Here is a 17,720-nt window from a genome sequence, read left to right as displayed (position 1 = left end):
TTTTAATCTTAGTTATTTATTTAAAATCATTATATTACTATTCAAAACTACATTGATTATTTATTTATACCATTTCTTCATTTATTCTTTGACATTGTATCTTATATTTTTAAATTAAATTTTAAATATTATTTCTAAAATTTACCTCTTTTTTAAAAAAAAATTTAGGTATTATTTAATTATTTTTTCTATTTTTAAAATTATTATTAAAAAACATATATTTCTTGTAAGTTTCTTATTTTTTAAAGTACATTTTCTTATTAGTTTCTATTTTTTCTAAATTACCTCAAAGATTATATAAATTCTCTATTTATTTTTCTTTTATTAATTTTTAATTTTTCTCACTCTTCTTTGTTTTATATTTTTAGGATATTGCTAATGCTATTATACTTTTTATTATTGCCACCACAACTCTATATCCACCACATGCCACCTACATCCACAATTGCTACAATTACAACCTATTTCAAGGCATCAAAACATTTTATCTCAATTATATAATTTCTAGACAATCTTGTCTTTTCTATCTAGACAATCAAAGTGTTATGGCTTGCCAAGGTGCTAGTAATGTATACCTCTATGAAAAAGAAATGTTGTACTAAAAGTTGTGAATAGAGCAGTAGATGTGTTGCATATTAGAAGGATGTATGAGAAGAATGTATAAGAAAAGCACCTAAAAGGAGTACATAAAATTATGACGGGCTTTGCATCAAATAGGTAGCACATTGTGGTGGCAATAGAAAACTCTATGGTGGCATTAGTAATATCATTTTTAAAAAAAAAAAACAAATTCTAACAATTACTTTTGTAATATAAGTTTAAACTTAAGTTTGTATTTAATATTATATTCTTTTGTATAGAAGTATAATTGTGAGACTCTAATGTTAAAATTTAATTAAAATTTATTAGATTCCAACAATATTGGAAATAATTATAAAAAAAATCAAAAAAAGACAATGTATTCAATTTATTTTCTTCATTTATAATTTAGTGTAAAGCTAGCAAAATACTAAAAGTCCAACACATGTATTCTACAACTTAAATACAATACATTTTAAATAAATAATGCAATAATTTTACAACCTAAATTGTAGACTTGCAATACTCAACTAAGAAAACTAGTCTATGGTTGGCACAGTGGCATTCATTGCATTCATTGGTAAGGATTTGTTGATAATTAAATATGGATGTGTTTGTGGTTTGACTTTACAACACTATCTATCAATGATTTGGAGTGAAATGACATATACTTTACAAAATGGACACATGCAACTCCTCTAAACTGTATCCTCCAAATCATGCACAAGAGTTGACACGCATGTGAAGCATATGAGAGAGAGAGAGAGAGAGAGAAAAGAAGTCGAGGAACGGCAGGACTGCAGGTTTATTGAAGGTCTGCTTCCATGGAGGGAGGTTCAGTTGCTCGTTCTAACGAAGGATCAGTTTGTAGTATTCGCTGCTTTCGGCGTGATTCGCCGTTCTTTCAGAATCTTCACACCGACATACCTCCCGAGCATCATGACAGTTGCTTGCGGATTTGTGCCCGGGGACTTAGTGAACGTGGACCCGTCGACAACGCGGAGAGGCCTGGTACCGAACACTCGGTAGCTCTTGTCCACCACTTTCCCGACAGTGCAACCTCCATGGAAGTGCCAGATGGTGGTTAAGGTAGTTCGGCACCATTCTGCCGTCTCCGTGTAGTTGGACACATCAGGAAGGTAAGCTCCCTCGGTGCTTTCGCCTTCCTTCAATTGGTAGTAGATGGACGCTACCAGGGACGTGACTGTGGTGAACCTGAATGGCTGAAACGCTGGTGCGCGCAGCAACTTGTAGAAACGTTTGACTCCTGAGATGCAATATTCTATGTCACGGGGATGCGAGTAGTAGTTGAATTTCACATAGGGGTTGCGGTTGATATCCGTGCTGTTGAGGCGGAGGCTTCCATACGAGATTGGATCGTAGAGCTTGGTCAAGATGAAGCTGCGCCTTGGTATCACTGGATAAATTATTTAGGGAGGTCTGCGCAGACGCTACAAAGTCTGGGGTTCGCTGAGAGGGAGCAACGTAGTTGAGCTGCCCCATTCCCGGCAACTGCCAAGAGAAGTTCGACCCACTTCCACCCTCAATAATGAACTCTTTATCGATGCCGACAACGGATAGCAGGGAGGTTTCCACAGGAGTAGGCGATAAAACTACAATGGCATTCTTGGGGTTGTCAACCATATCCGCACCAACAGCATTGAGTTCTACATGACAAGTTATGTTGAACTCAGCGAGATGCTCACATGAGCCGATGCCGCTTAACAGGAGCAATTGGGGACTTCCTAATGCTCCAGGTTGAGTTTTTGAATATATGATTTCAACGTGATAGATCTTACCGGAATTATCGAAGATGATGCGTTGGACATTTGCGAAGGTGAGTACCGTGAGGAGTTTGTCGTTAGCATAGGACAGAAAATCAGCAGCCGAGTCCCGACGGCCCTGTTTGTCGAAAAGCGAGCCGCCCACCTTCGTTCCGTAGATGTGGTCGTTGTTGAGGCCATTGTTGGGCGTGACGCCCGTCTGCAGCAGACTATCTTGCAGGGCCGTTTGCCAGACTCCGTGAGATCCTGGATGGACAATCTTCTTCTCCACCCAGCGGTAGGCCTCTGCAACCCTAGATGGCTTCCATCCTGCCGCTCTCACTTGTGCTGCACTAGCTCGGCTGTAGAACCCTGCATTGACCGCACTTCCTCCTCCCAGGACCCGAGTTCATCGGTTGTAAACCCCATCAGCAGACCTAAATGCCTGGACAGGGCTTGTCTCCGACGGGTTTCGGGGATCGTCAACTAAGAGATCCGACCAACCCTCCACGCGCTCGATTCTTGGGTTTCCATACGGAGTACCACCCCTCTCCAAGAGCAACACTTTGTACTGCTCAGATAAGGTTGTTGCTAAGGCACATCTCGCAGTTCCTCCTCCCACTGCTATGTATTGATATTGAGCATGTAGAGGCTCAGTAGTGGCGTCACGAACATCAAAAAACTCTGCTGAACACATTCAAGCACAACTTAGGAGTGTGGATACGATATGATCTAACAGACGAATTGCACTCCTGAGACTACAAGACTGATAACAAGACCGTCACGGTTACATATTTTTATCTAGCAAAGTCTGATACCTGCACGCACTTAAGTTTGCAAATTCTTCCTTATATGATTCGACAGTATATTTATTGTCTGCTTGAGATGCAACGTTGAATAGTGCAATTAGAAGCTACTTTTCCTCTAAAATCATTGCTGCAGAGTCACAACAAAGATCATAAGACAATATAATGCAGCTCACGACGGAAGACCACCGGCTAAGAAATGAAGAAGTTTGGACCTGCATCTGCGTAGACTTTGCTCATTTGCATGTAATGTGCTCCTAGTACTGCCAAAATGAGGCTTGCGGTTACCGCCGACAGACCCATGACTTCAACTTGAGAATTTGCAGGCTTTTAGCCGCACTAACACGTGACCATTAGGGAGTGTAAATGCGCATCACGTGGAGCGTTAAGTGAACTACATGCACATGCTTCGACGGTGAGGACTTCGCGCATGATCTAGACCCGAAGTGAAGCCTTTTGCACTTGGATCAGCCGGTAATGGTTGAATCTAGCATCTCAAGTTTTTGTCGAAACTTCTAGCATCGATCAGCAACCCCTGTCACATGGATATTCGTGCAGCTTTATATTCTGGTGAAGTTGTCCATATCTGACAACGAAGCGCATTCCTGACATGTATAGGAAACGGCAGGTCATCCAAGAATGCTGTTTGCACCACAGTTTAACGGCGAATCTTTTTCCAATGTAAAAGGCTGCTGGTTGATAGGGTTGGTGTGCGTGGTTCACAACTTTAATAAATGTTCGTCCCAGCACTGCGTATTGCTGGAGATAGATATCTAGAATGATCAGATATCTGTTCAAGTTCTATGCGAAGAAACGTCTTCCTGCTGGGATGGGGACGACGAAGTAGTCCAAAATCAGCTTTATATGCGACTATATCGTCACCATGTAGTTGGAATTTTCAAAAAACAATTAGATCAGTTCACCGTCCCTAGTAATGGAGAAAACGACCCTTCACAACAAGAATAGTGGCTATGGATGCGATTCTTTGAAAGCTGGACGGTGTGCTTATGACTTACATCATTCGTAGTACCGCCTGTTGAAACATGAACGTGGTTCCTATCAACCCTCTGTAATCGATCCTTCGGATTCTGTGTGGATTTTGCGTGATACACATCTACTGCATTCTCTGGAAACTTGGGTCGATTATAACCAAACACTCGTGAAGAATATTATATTCCGAGTCGAGCTGTGGAATCCCGTGTGCTTCACCACCATCTTGACTATAAGGGAGGTAGAGATTTCTGACAGATACATGGAAGGGGGAAACACTTATCTAGCTTTTCTCACCAGCAAATTTGGTCTTTCTCAAAGTGGGGTTCGCACTGTGCTCGCTGGCATATATTCAGTCCATGCATCTTAAAGAGTATGGTCGACTTGACGTCGATTCCGTGTTAAAGCCTTCGGTTCATGCCTGTACCGGGTCTCCGAACCATTTACTGTACTGAAAGGTTAGATATAATTGGTTATATCGAATACGCAAAGCGATGCTAAAGCATTTAAGAAGTCCATTTTCAAGGACATATAGAATGCGGCTAACTGGGGGATAGCTCCTGAGCCAAGACTGTACTGTAAATTTAGTAACGACGTTACTATTGAGGATTGATTTCTGTGGCAAAATTACCGAAGGCTACCGAAGAGTGGTGAGGAACTTCATGTTGCTGTCACCATCCCACAACTTTTCCGGCCAATCTTTTGCATGAGGCTTGCTGGACTCTGCCGCACACCCTCGCAAGTCCTCTCCTATGGCAGTTGGCCACAGATATTGTTGAAAATCCTTGATTGAGGAAACTTTTTCACACTTCTGATATGCAACATATCAATATTTTAAATGCAGAGGGATTGTGATTTTGGGAGGGTCATACTTGAAAGTTAGGTGCCGAAGGTAGTGTTGTGGTCAACAAGTCATGTGGAGAAGAACATTCACCACTACTTGTAATAAAATCTACTTTGCATAATGATTTTATATGAGATATAGTCATTTAGCGTAAATTATTTTTATGAGAACAATGTGAGTTCTGGATTGTTTAAAAATAAATTTGTAATGAAAAAAAATTATATTTACCAGAAATGAAACATTTAATAGAAGTGCTTTTTCTTTTAAATATATTCTAGTTAAGTTTCCTTTAAAAACAGGCAGCAACTTCTATTTTCACCTTAACTCCTTCAAATTAATTTTCATTTAGTTTATTCATCAAAACACTATATTAGATAAATTGAAATACATTTTTCTATCAACTATAGAATTTCCAATTTAAATTATAAACTTCATTGCTAAATTTATTATTCCTTCTAAAATTAATAATATTTACTGAGAAAAAAACAAGTCATAAAATAAGATGTAACAATTGAAATAAAAATTTTCAAAATCAAATAAATTCCTTTTAAAATTGAATCAAACTTTGATTAGGATAGGTTGTTCAATTAAATAGATTTAAAAATTTGGTACAAGCAGAGTGTCTTATGTTTAAATTGTAATATTCTTTAGCCTAAATATTAAAAAAAACTTTTGAAAATAAAAATATGAAAACTCATCTTGGATTTAAATTATTTTTATTATATTCTTGTATTTTGATAATAACTTTTATTTCTTATTCATCGATTAAAACAACTTCATGCAATATAAATATAATTAAGTATCTTTATTTGTATATACATATAAATCTCTATAACTATTTTTTTAAGCCAAAGATTTCTGAGACCTCCTTCTAACTCCTCAAAAGGTTCAATTTGAAAAAGTTAAGCATTCTTAGGGGTTTGGAGTACTTAAATGCTATGGGACAAATTATTAATAAAAGAGGCCTATTTGGTCTTGGCTTTGTTGGATATCCTTATGTATTAGAAGCTACTTTTAATTTTTTTGTTTTGGTGGTATGTATATGTGATTATTCTATCTACTTTCTAATCGTGATAGTTATTAAGCTACAACTCAATCCATGTTTGAATTTGTGTTATGCGGCATGTTCATCAACATTACTACTTGGACCTTAGAGATGCAGATTCATAACTATGAGTATGTAAGTGTAGGCACAGTTAATATAGATTCAAAACCACCCAATGTGATATGCATACAACATATTAATATATGACAAACTTTTGAAATCATAGAATAAGATGAAATTAGTGCTTTATTTATAATTTTAAATAATTATGATATAAAATTAGTCTTAACATATATTTTATAAAAATCTAAATTTATTATTTTTAATAGTATTTTATTCAAAAAATACATCTTAATAGTTTAAATTTAAATAAAAAACTAACCTTCTAAAATTACAATATTATTAATTGCTTCTTAATCTAAATTGCTTGATATTTTATTATTTCTTCTATATATTACAAAAAATACTTTACTCTTTTTTAACTAAAAACTAATTTTAATTTTATAGTTCATGATGTTTTTTAGTTATTATAAGTTTTCAAGCTTTTATATATCATTAATTTTAAAAATAAAATCTGTTAAAGAAGATATATATTAATATAATATTACACATAAAATTTAAAAGATAAAGTAAAGAGATAAAATCACTAATAAGATTACTTTGAAAATAAAATCTTAGAATAAATTAGTTTTATTCATTAAATATAATTTTTTATCTAACCAATATAATATAAAATTACTAAGAAATTTTAATTTAAAAAATAATTGATTTAATACTTTCTTTAATGTACTTTTATTTATCAAAAAAACATTTTGTAATTTTCATTTTACATTATTTTTAAGTTTTGAGATAAATAATAATTTATCTCTAAAATTACTTTAAAATAATAAATTTAATTCTTATCTTAATAATAGGAACCTAAATTACTTTCAAAATAAAGAAATAAATGAAATTTCTTTACATGCTTAAAAAATAATTTTATTTTTTATTTTTAAAATTATTATACTTTATTTTTAATTCTAGTTGGTAAAAATGATATAAAATTAGTAAAATAAGTTGAGACTGATAACGAAAGAACACCTAAATTAAATTAGAACAAGTTGATATTACATTCTAACATTAAGAAAATCTCTTGAATTACATTAGAAACTACTTAAGAAATTCTAATAATATTTTTGCACGATAATACAACTTTTCTAATAAAAAATATAAATCTTTAGTCATATAGCCTAAACACCAAAAATTAAAAGATGATTTGCCTAAGTTTCTTGCTATTCCTAAGGCATTTCTACTTAATCCACTATATAGTAGACTACAATTTGGTCATATAATTAAACCATAACTACTAAGAAAAATATTAAAAAAACATTTATATCATGAAATTTACAACTCAATTTTTATCCCTATTCTACAAAATAAATCTTGTACAATTAAGTATCCAAAGAAAAATATACATGTATATTTTACTCAACAACCTCAATGTTCTAATAAGCTCTATTTTAGTGAATGGAAAAAAGTAACAATGATAGAACTAGTTTTTTGTTGGAAAATAATTGATTTTGATATAATACATAAGAAAAAACGTGATATTACAAAAATAATTTGATGTTATGACATTAAGTAAAAAAAACCAATTCTCAAGTAAAAATGGACTAATTTGAACATAATTTCGTCGCCACTAAAGTCATAAATGTTCATGACATGTATTAACTGAGTTGTCTTAAATGCCTTACATGTATGGTAACATCTGGAAGTAATACAAAATAAAAATCAAAGTTCTGTATTATATGCCTATTAAGAATGAATAAAACATGATGAATAGTTTTATATTGCATGTGACAATGAGGTGGTTATAGACTTGAACTTGGCATTGAAGCCTCTCACTGTATAGCTTATGCTGATGCCAACAGGCTCAATGTTTTGTTTACAAACATGTATGATGCAGTTTATTTACCTAATCTGGTTGGTGATGTCTGTATAATCTTATACTTGAATTTTTGTTGGTGAAACAAAGTTGTGCAAGATGTTGTAATGGATCCACATGTTTATGACCAAGTTTTAGTTTGACATGCTTAGTTGCTCTGTGTTAAGACCTCTTGATGATCTCGCAGAATGCTTCATTGTACTTGTTGAAGACTTGGTCTGGTCACACAGAAAATTGAAGAGCAAGACAAATGTCTTCAAAGACCATTGGAGAGCAGGGTGTTTGAGGGACTGTTGCAGGCTCACAAAATGAATTGGAGCAGTCACTTTTTGACCAAGTGAATTTGATATTACATTATGTTTATATCTTCTTACTCTTTCGAAAGCTTGTATAGAGCAGAATGACAGATGTCTGTATTAGTTCTTGCCATAAAATATGAAACAGCAACATTTTTTGAGCTTGTCCACTGAAGCTATTTGTTATACTTGTAGTGTAAAATTGCACTACAATGGAGAGCATTTATCAGCAGTTGGGACAATTAATATATACCACAGAAAATACCTCTTAAGTGAAGGAGATTTGAGGGCTTGATTTCAAATTCAGAAAAGTGTTCTCTATTATGACATGTTGTTCTCCTACTAATAAACCTTGGAGCCACCCCTTCAAGGCTATGGTCCAAGTAATGACCCATGTGCTAAGTCCTTTCTGGTCCCTTGACACTGCAACTCTTTCCTTAATCATTCAGACTCTTTGACATAAATGATCCTTGCTGTGGCACAAATTTAAGTATACAATGTACTTGGCAAAGCAGAACCTGTTTGGCAATTCACTTTTTCAAGTTTCAGTGGCCCTAGTTCATATCATCTCCCTAAAAGCTACAAATTACAAGACTATTAAGGTAGCCAACCCATTGTCAACCACCTCCTCCCATTTCCAACCTACTGGGTGGAGTATTGGCATGAGTGCAATGACCTATTGTCTATTTGTTCTGATATTTTTTGGTCAAAAATAGGTCGATGGTTGGTTAATTTTACAACTTTTTTGATCACAGAAAAATGTTGTATGATAAAGTGGGTGTTTTATGATATAGCTATTAGTTGTTGATTGATTGGGGTGGAATAATAGTTTAATTAGGTGCCAAACTTCTTGGTTTTGCTAAAGTTGGATTCTCAATTCTGAAACCCACCATTGGTTGGAATCAAGTTGGTCCATATGTGGCATTTCTTGATTTTGTTCCATATGGTCCATAAAGTCCAAATTTACTGTATTCAAAGAAACTGATCTTCAGAAGTTCAATTACCTGTGACATGAGAGTGTTTCACAGACATTTCCCAAAATTTAAAGTCTTCTGGGTTGACAACTGGGATATCAATGTTTTAGATATTTTGGTCTTTTCTTTTCTTTAATTCATTCATTCTTTCTTTTTCTTTTTCTTTTTTCTGGGGGGGGGGAGTGGTGGACTCAGTTGCTATTGAATCATGAAAAATTGATCTATCCAAAGCTAATTTTTTTATTAAATATTAACATTTAAGTTTTTTTGTACTAATAATATATATATATATATATATATATATATTATAAATTTTCATTGATTATTCAAAAAAAATCTTATTTTATTTATTTTAGTCGAAGTTTTATATATCTTTTGAGTATGTTTTAGTTTTAATAACTAAAAAAACTACATGTCAATATGTTTTTGTCAATTGATATTTAGTCTTGAAGAAGCATGAAAAGTAAGATGAAAATCTTAAAAAGTTAAAAACAAGTTTTATCCAAATCAATGTTAAGATACAGCATTGATATACAAGATTTAATACCACAACTTTAAAGAAGAGACTTGATATTTGATAATATTATTAGAGGTAGTTAATAAAATATGTTTCATTCTAATGATAAGATAACTTATAACTATTTTGTCTTTCTATAAAGCATTATTAATGATAAAATAAGCTTTCAACCACCTTCATGGAAAGCATAAATTAGAATTTGTTACAAATATCATATGACGAATTTTAAACTTTAGTAGCTTGTTAATGAAAACAAAATTTTACACTTATTTATAGAACTTATCTCTAAGCAAAGTAAGAATAGATATTTTCATATATATATATATATATATATATATATTCATTTATTTAATAATAAATTATCTATTAATATATATAAATAAGAAGAAATAGGTTAAAATAGGTTGAATAGATAGTACTTTTTGAAAAAAGATAAAACAAGCTTTTTAGAGCAAAGTGATAATACAAGATTTATTAAATGTACTATGTGGCTAAGAAAAAGAAAATCATCTCTGAGAATTTATATTTTTATATTAAAAAGTCATTATAGAAGCATTATATAATATTAATACTAAGCTTAGAAGTCTTGTGGTCTATAATTTATAAGATACTTCTATAGTGACTGTTACAGAAATAGAATTCAGATCTTTTTTAGTCTATTTAACAATTTTTAGTCTTAGCTGAAGTTTTATATATATATATATATATATATTAGTATCTTCATATCTTATAAATATCTTTTTCTATTAGTTGATTTTATTTTATTTTTAGTTGCATAAGGACATATAATTTTTTCAATCAATTTTTTTAGAATCATTTTCTTAATTAATTAATTAATTAAATAAAGGTGGTATAAAGGTATTTTTTTATACTTATCAAATGTAATTATCCACATTAATTAGTTAAGTTATTATTTTTGAGAACTTTACTACTCAACAACAAAATCAAATATCATCATCTTATATAGGTTTTAAAAATAATATTACTAATTTCTCAAAAACATCTTACAATTCACAGCATCTTTAAAAAATTTATTACCATCATTTTTAATCTAAAATAATAATTAAAATATCTAAAAAATTAGATAGTTGAATTTATACTCAAATTTGTTGGTGGAATTAAAAATTGGAAATAAAAACTTATGATTTGAAATTTTAAAGTTGTATTTTAGAATCCTAGCTTATTAAAGTAGCCGACCTATTTTTGATAATTTAAGAATTTTAGTATATATCTAGTAAGTGTAAAAATAAAATAATATCTCTATATAGGAAAATAGAAATTAAAAGGATTTTAAATATTTTTACACAATTTGGCCCAAAACAAAATTTATATAAATGTTTTAGGCTTTAGATTTTAGAATTAGGTTGGCTTATATGTCAAAAATAGGTTGAAGAGAATCTTCAACCTATTTTTGATATATAAGCCAACCTGTTTCTAACCACAAGTGGGTTACAAACCCAAGAATCTAACTTTTACAAAACTAAGAATCCAACTTTTACAAAACCATGAAGTGTGGCAGCTAATTGTGCTACTATTCCACCCCCATCAATCAAGAGTTGCTACCTATATTAAAATACACCCACTCTATCATGCGACACTTTGCTATGATCAAAAATGCTACAAACTTAATTAGACCTTGACCTATTTCTTATCACATCTTAACATCTTTTTAACCAACCCATGATCTATTTCCAACCAACTAATATTAGACCCAAAGTCCACAATAGGTCACTGGACTATTCCATCCTGTAGATTGGAAATTGGGAGGGGAGGTGGTTGACAAAAGCTTGGATACCTTATATTTAAAAGTTTGAATTTTTGATATATGATTTTTATATATTTGATTATGATTATGAATATATAAAAAAATAAAAAAAGCAATCAATCAACCAATTAATGAATATAAATAAATAAATTGAAAGACATCATAATCAAATATACAATGCCATCCAATAAACACAAAAATGATTTTTTTATTTATTGGAAGTTTTTAGCAGTAAATAAATAAGAAATGCAGTAAAACGAAACTCTAAAACGTCGAAGGCTTGACACTGGATCTCCACAAACGGAATTTCCGAGGTTTCAATTTAAGGTCTAGACAGACGGAGGCCTGCATACGTGACCCACAAACGTTCGTCTCGATGTTGCAGTCAAAGCAGAGTTCGTTACAAAGAGTTATGATCGGTGCGGACCAGATGAGAAATGTTTTTCTTGTTGTTGTTGTTTAGGTTGAGTGTCGATGGGCGTGGCCCTTTTTCAAGTGCTTTTTGGCTTCGTTGTGGCGAGTTCTGGCTGCATGGTCAGGTTGCGGAGAAGGAGCCTCTTCGGGTGATTTCTTGGGCAACAGGACGCCGTGGATGTTGGGAAGGACCCCTCCGTGTGCGATTGTCACCCCTGCTAGCAACTTGCTCAGCTCCTCGTCGTTCCTCACTGCCAGTTGGATGTGGCGAGGAGTGATCCGTGTCTTTCTGTTGTCTCGAGACGCGTTTCCTGCAAGCTCCAACACCTGCACACACAACTCCAGAGTAAAAATGGAAACTTGACCATCCCTCATTATCTCTCTCTCTCTCTCTCTCTCGCACACATTTCCTGCTAATAGGATCTTATAGATATGCCAATTGCAGAAAGTTTACTAGCTGTTCACATTTGTGCCGATGTTTCAAGCTGATAGACAGTAACATCCTCCAATTAGACTTCCAATGACATGAAATGTCATAGACAGCTTGCTACCAATGTCGTAGAGAAACGGCTTGTGGAGATGGAGTAATATGGGGCTGAAAATTGTCGCATTCAACCACTAGAGAGATTCCCGAGGTTTGATAGATGGGCTTGCCATACCTCGGCAGCGAGGTACTCCAGGACTGCTGCCAAGTACACGGGTGCACCAGAACCCACCCGTGCAGCATACTTGCTTTGCTTCAAGTAGCGGGCCAACCTGCTGACAGGAAACTGAAGCCCCGCCCTGACCGACTTGGACACCGACTTCTTCCTTGACACGACGCCCCTTGCCATGACTGCGTTGGCCCCGAAGAAATTAGCCCTATCTGTCTTGTGAAGGTGGTGTTGTTTGCAAGCTTCGGTTTGAGGTGGGCCATTCGCCACTCCTGTGCAATTACGTAGAGCCTTCGACCTTGGGCAGGAAAATGGAGTTGGGTGAGGTGGTTAGAAAAGCGGAACAGAAGCAGACGGTTATTTGTGTAACGACCTGTGTCGCAGGACTCCGCGACGTTTCCACGGGATGGAACTGCTTAAGACTCTTCACAGCTTGCCGTTGGTTGTGTCCCTCACCTGTGCAGTCAGACCCCGTGTTTAGGTACATTCCTTCCGAGGTTTCGTTCATTGCAACCACATTTGGCATGAATCCCTTGAGCTCGTACCATATGAAGGTGGATTAGACGATGAGCTCCGAATTTTGGATCATGCTGCTCGTTTTTAAAGCCTATACAGTGATTTAAGCATCTAAGCAACCAAAACGGGGCGATGTTATCTATGTAAAGAATTTTTCTGTGTGATGGGTTGCGACGGCTGCTGACCATTTTTGTTTTTTCATTCATGTATACGTACAGCAACTAAACTAACCATGGTGATTTTTATGATCCGTTGATGGCGAATTACAACCATCACCGACTTCATGCATTGAATTGATGAAGAATTTGGAGTTACTGTTAGTACTAATCCAAATGCTCCACAAACAGATAAATACATGAAAGTATGCATGGCCCGCAAATTTGCTAAATCAAAAATGCTCTTTTTCCTAAGTGCATTCAATCAAATCCCCTACTCACTAGTGTCTACGTAATTGGCCTCAACTGTGTCCCTGAGATCGATCAGACGATTACCATCTGCGTTGAGTTCAACAGTATCGGTAAATGAGTTGGAAAGTGCTGAGCTGGCTAGAGAGCCACTTGACGGACTGACGCCTCTCTGCTTCGAACTGCTAAAAGTATACGACTTAAGAGAGGATGATGAATCACTGGATACAGAAGGACCCACACGTAATTTGTTCAGCTCCTCTAACCTGCGTTTACTTTTTAAAGGTAATCTAGCAAAGCAGGAATAACAATAGCAACTACTATCTAACCCACATTGACCACGAGGTCCATGAGGCGAAATTCGAGTGTGCTTCACACAGTAAACACTCTGACATTCTCGACAGTAATGTTTATTGAGCTTCATCCACCAGTCTTGCAATGCATGCCAACGATCAAACCGTATTTTACAACCTTCATGGTTGCACCTACATTCTCAGCACACCCAGTGGTCAGAAATTCTCATTCAACTTATAGAAGCAAATCAAGCCTTCAGTTGACAGTGGAGTTCACAAAATAAATATATATATATATATATATGTATATATATACCGACACAAACTGCCAAAATAATGTAAGTTTGGTAATCATGGAGTACCAACTCACCTGTTTTTACTCCGCTTGATAGGAAAAGAATGCAGCTCTTGTTCCTGAGGAATCAATGGTGGAAACACTACTGCCGTATCTGCCTCATACTCAAACTCTGTTTCTCTTGCACTGGTGTTGAGCGAAGAGCCACTTGAATCCACTCCATTCATTTGTAGTCCTAGACCACTTGCTTCCACAAAATTGTTGGCACTTAAACTTCGAAAATCATGAGTCTCGAAATATTCTTCGCTAAAATCTTCAATTTCAAAAGGGGTTCTCATGCACGGTTCACTTAAACTCTTTTCATAAACAGTAGCTCTCCTTGAAGCAATTGACGAATCCACTTCGAATCTGGCAAGTCTCTTAGCTTTGTATTGCGTGTAATTCCAAATTCGACAAGCTAATGCCATAGAACGTGCTGCAGCCCTCACAAAATAATAAGGGCTATCCAACCCTTGCCTCAACGACTGCGACATATTATTTTTCAGGAGGACCCATGCAGCCAAAGTCACATCAAAGAAGAATGTGTGCCTTGAAATCAATGCCAAAACCAGTATAATAGCCGAAGTTATCCAAGTCCATCTTTCACTTTCCTCTTCCTGAGAAGGTTTCAATTCTCCGGAAGTCGAAAACGCTTGGTCCATTATTGAACGAGCACCGCGTGCAGTCTGACTAGGAAGTATATCACCAAGGTCCAGTTCAAAAGGTGAGAGAATAAAATCTGCTCTGCATCCGTATACGGTAACCCAATCCGAAGGACCATGGCTACCCCAAGTTTGCACTCTGTATGTGTAATCCTTGTCCAGTTTTAATGCATTTATGTCCATGAAGTTAACCTCTCTTGTGTCAGCCACATTCGTCCAGGTTGAGAAAGTCTGCGACCACCGCTCAATCAGATATTTATGCAAAGGAGGTACACCACTGTTGCCAGGGGCTTCCCACGACAGCTGTATGCCGCCGCAACTGGCAGGATTGCACTGCAAGGATCGGACTGAACCTGGAGCCGTTCCAATACCGAAAATTTGTCTCACCAAAGCATGAGTAACTTTTTTTCGGTGTAAAGAGCTCTTGATGCCAAGATCCTCGATCAACGCTTCACTATCGTTCTCTATAAGTGCTGGGAAGTCCATACCATTGATAGCATTCTGGCGGAACGCTTCTGCGTATTGTGGCAGTTCTAGTCCATGAGTAACCCAATCTACTACATGATTTGCAGTCATCATGTTTGACAGGTGATTCTGAACACAAATACACCTCTACCAAGTTAAAGGACATTCGCTAACCACGTGCATAGAAGCAGCGTTTACAACCTTCTAGTTGATTTCGTAAACTCAATTCCTCTTAAAAAAGAAGGTTGAAAACCTCAATGAGCTGTGACCTTGTCGTAAATCTCGAGGACTTTCTCTTAAAGCCACCTTAATTACTGAGTTTTCAGGATTTACATTCCTTCCCTCTACCAAGCTTTCTTGCATTCCAACGCTTCACAAGAGTTGAACTCCAACCAAAAGAACAAATCCACATTTCTCTGGAATGCTCAATCCCATGTAAACGACACCAAAGAAACACAATTCAGACAACTTCTCACCAGCATCTCTTCAGCAGATATACTATTCCCGCCATAGCTGAAATTGAAGTCAAACTGGGACGATGCCATTAACTCACTCATATCCTCCTTTGTTTCCATTTCACTTTCGTCTGTAATTTGCACCTTCAATTCCCGCAAGAACTGTACCCAAGGTTCCACACATGGATAAAGGCCATTAATCTTTGACCATAGCTCGTAACTAACACAAGAATACGGAATCAACTCAGAATCTTGAAGCAGCAATGCTTGAGATACATTTTTTGTGATGCTTCGAGTCTCTACATTTCCCACGCTAGACAATTGAACGCTTGCCAAAGCAGTCCAATTCACAGTATTCAGAGAAGGAAGGGATCGACACCTTAGTTGCTTCGGCTTGTTCGATTTCTCTGTTTCCATCTTGGTCAACCATGCCGAAGAAAGTCTCCAAATTTCGCTGAAAACCTATAAAAAAGAACCATTAACATAACACCGATGCAGCAGGTACAGGAAGTACAATTGCATTCTCATCAAAATTGAATACATCTCCATGCGAGAATGGTTTTGGTAACCGAGAACACACCTTTGACATTCGCTCTTGTACCACATGACAACGTCACCAGAAGACCACCAAGGAGGATTAATTTCCACAGGGTATAGTGCTTTGAACTGGATGGGTGCCGTCTGCACCGCTCCCTACTATGCCCGTATGTCATTGTCTTAGGAGTGGCGTCAGCAAACTGTCCGTGTGAACTATACACATTGTCTCCAAGGTCAGATTTACTCATCTGTTTTCCTACACTAGAGCAGATTTGTAGAGATAACGTGGTAATTAGCGTGGAATTATGTCGCAAAGCCCCATCACTGATCTTCCTGCAACATCGGTAGTTAAGGACTAATAATTCCGCGCTGATTCCGATCGGAATACTCTAATGACGTAAGGAGGGCCATAACAAGAGAAAATCCACCCAAAGTTCAAGAGACCCCTGCTTCAGATATTCTTTTCAATGAAAGTATAGAGGGAGAAGCTCTGGAATTCTTATCATTAATCTTACAAAGCAGTCTGAAGCTGTGGCTAATTTTTTGTAGAACAAAGGTCGATAAATCTAGAGAAACATCGCATTGTAAATTGATTCTTCATCTTAAATCTCGCGTACACAACCACAAATCGAAGCAAGGCTCACCAGCTTCTAAAACCTGGGAGCTGATCACGTGGAGAAAATAAATTCAATTCTCAAACCACAAGCTCGTCAAATAAACATCGCTGGTAAAGAGCGGGCTAATGTAACGAGAGCAACAAAAATCACAATCACAGCTTCGGCTGTCAGCCGCAACAACAGGACATCAAAGGCATGAGCACAACATTTAGGAACTCCAGCGAAAATTTGTGCAGAATACCCCAACGATTTTAGAAAATCTATGTAAGATTCAAAACAAAGGTGGGAACCAGCCTCAAAGATCGTTCACCCTCCGAAATTCTCCCCTACCAGGGCCGTGCAGAAGGATTTAAATGCCCGCCAGCCAGAACTGCCACAGAACATCCCGTTCAAAACATCGAATATTGGTCGATACCCACTGCCAGAGGCTCACACACAATGCAAAAAGGTAAAAAAGAGAAAAAAAGTCTAGTGATCGCCGCCTCAATGGCCACAATTCTCCACGGAAATCAGTAGAACGCTGCGAAATCAGCAGAAGCACCGCCGGGGAAGAGTGTATATCGCAGGCCTCTCGACGAAGAAGACGCCCTCACCGTCCGAAGGTCGCTTGGACTGAGACCCTCGCATCTATTGGACGGCGTACACTGAAGCTCTAGTCCCAACGTACCACCTCGATTCCGACCAACGGTCAGATGTCAATCGTGGCCACCTGTCGATCCCACTCCACATGGACCACAAGCAACCGACGTACGCTTTGTCCAAGTGTGTAATATTTTTCATCCATAAATCTGTCATCCATGTTTTACATTCATTTTGTTTTCTTCCTCCTTGCTTCGTTACACACCTCCAACAAATGGAAAGCCAACA

General features: G+C 36.2%; 3 protein-coding genes across 4 annotated transcripts; all 3 read right to left on the bottom strand.

Annotated features, from left to right (window-relative positions):
• Positions 1-1,439: 1,439 nt before the first annotated feature.
• On the bottom strand, positions 1,440-3,451 carry LOC112281549 (protein HOTHEAD). Its single transcript, XM_090250171.1, is given in 3 exon segments — positions 1,440-1,810; positions 1,899-3,029; positions 3,364-3,451. Coding segments are annotated over 3 exon segments (1,590 nt in total).
• Positions 3,452-11,691: 8,240 nt separating this feature from the next.
• LOC112281926 (putative histone H2A.2) lies at positions 11,692-12,886 on the bottom strand. Its single transcript, XM_024518964.3, has 2 exons — positions 12,577-12,886; positions 11,692-12,244 (listed from the first exon to the last, which is right to left on the bottom strand). The coding sequence occupies exons 1-2, from the start codon at positions 12,748-12,750 to the stop codon at positions 11,963-11,965; spliced, it is 456 nt and encodes a 151-aa protein (XP_024374732.1). The 5' UTR covers positions 12,751-12,886; the 3' UTR covers positions 11,692-11,962.
• Positions 12,887-13,325: 439 nt separating this feature from the next.
• LOC112281924 (uncharacterized) lies at positions 13,326-17,370 on the bottom strand. Of its 2 annotated transcripts, none has more exons than XM_024518962.3 (5): positions 16,280-17,370; positions 16,079-16,161; positions 15,721-15,861; positions 14,154-15,373; positions 13,326-13,975 (listed from the first exon to the last, which is right to left on the bottom strand). In XM_024518962.3, exons 1-5 carry the CDS (start codon positions 16,482-16,484, stop codon positions 13,516-13,518), a joined length of 2,109 nt encoding a protein of 702 aa, XP_024374730.1. In that variant the 5' UTR covers positions 16,485-17,370; the 3' UTR covers positions 13,326-13,515. The 2 variants fall into 2 exon arrangements, with proteins under 2 accessions (XP_024374730.1, XP_024374731.1); XM_024518963.3 differs by having other exon boundaries at positions 16,079-16,153; positions 16,280-17,368.
• Between the last annotated feature and the right edge of the window lie 350 nt (positions 17,371-17,720).

Source organism: Physcomitrium patens, chromosome 4, assembly GCF_059467195.1.
Source record: "Physcomitrium patens ecotype Gransden chromosome 4, ASM5946719v1, whole genome shotgun sequence".
In the NCBI taxonomy this organism is placed as follows: domain Eukaryota; kingdom Viridiplantae; phylum Streptophyta; class Bryopsida; order Funariales; family Funariaceae; genus Physcomitrium; species Physcomitrium patens.
This window is presented reverse-complemented; position numbering and strand designations above follow the sequence as displayed.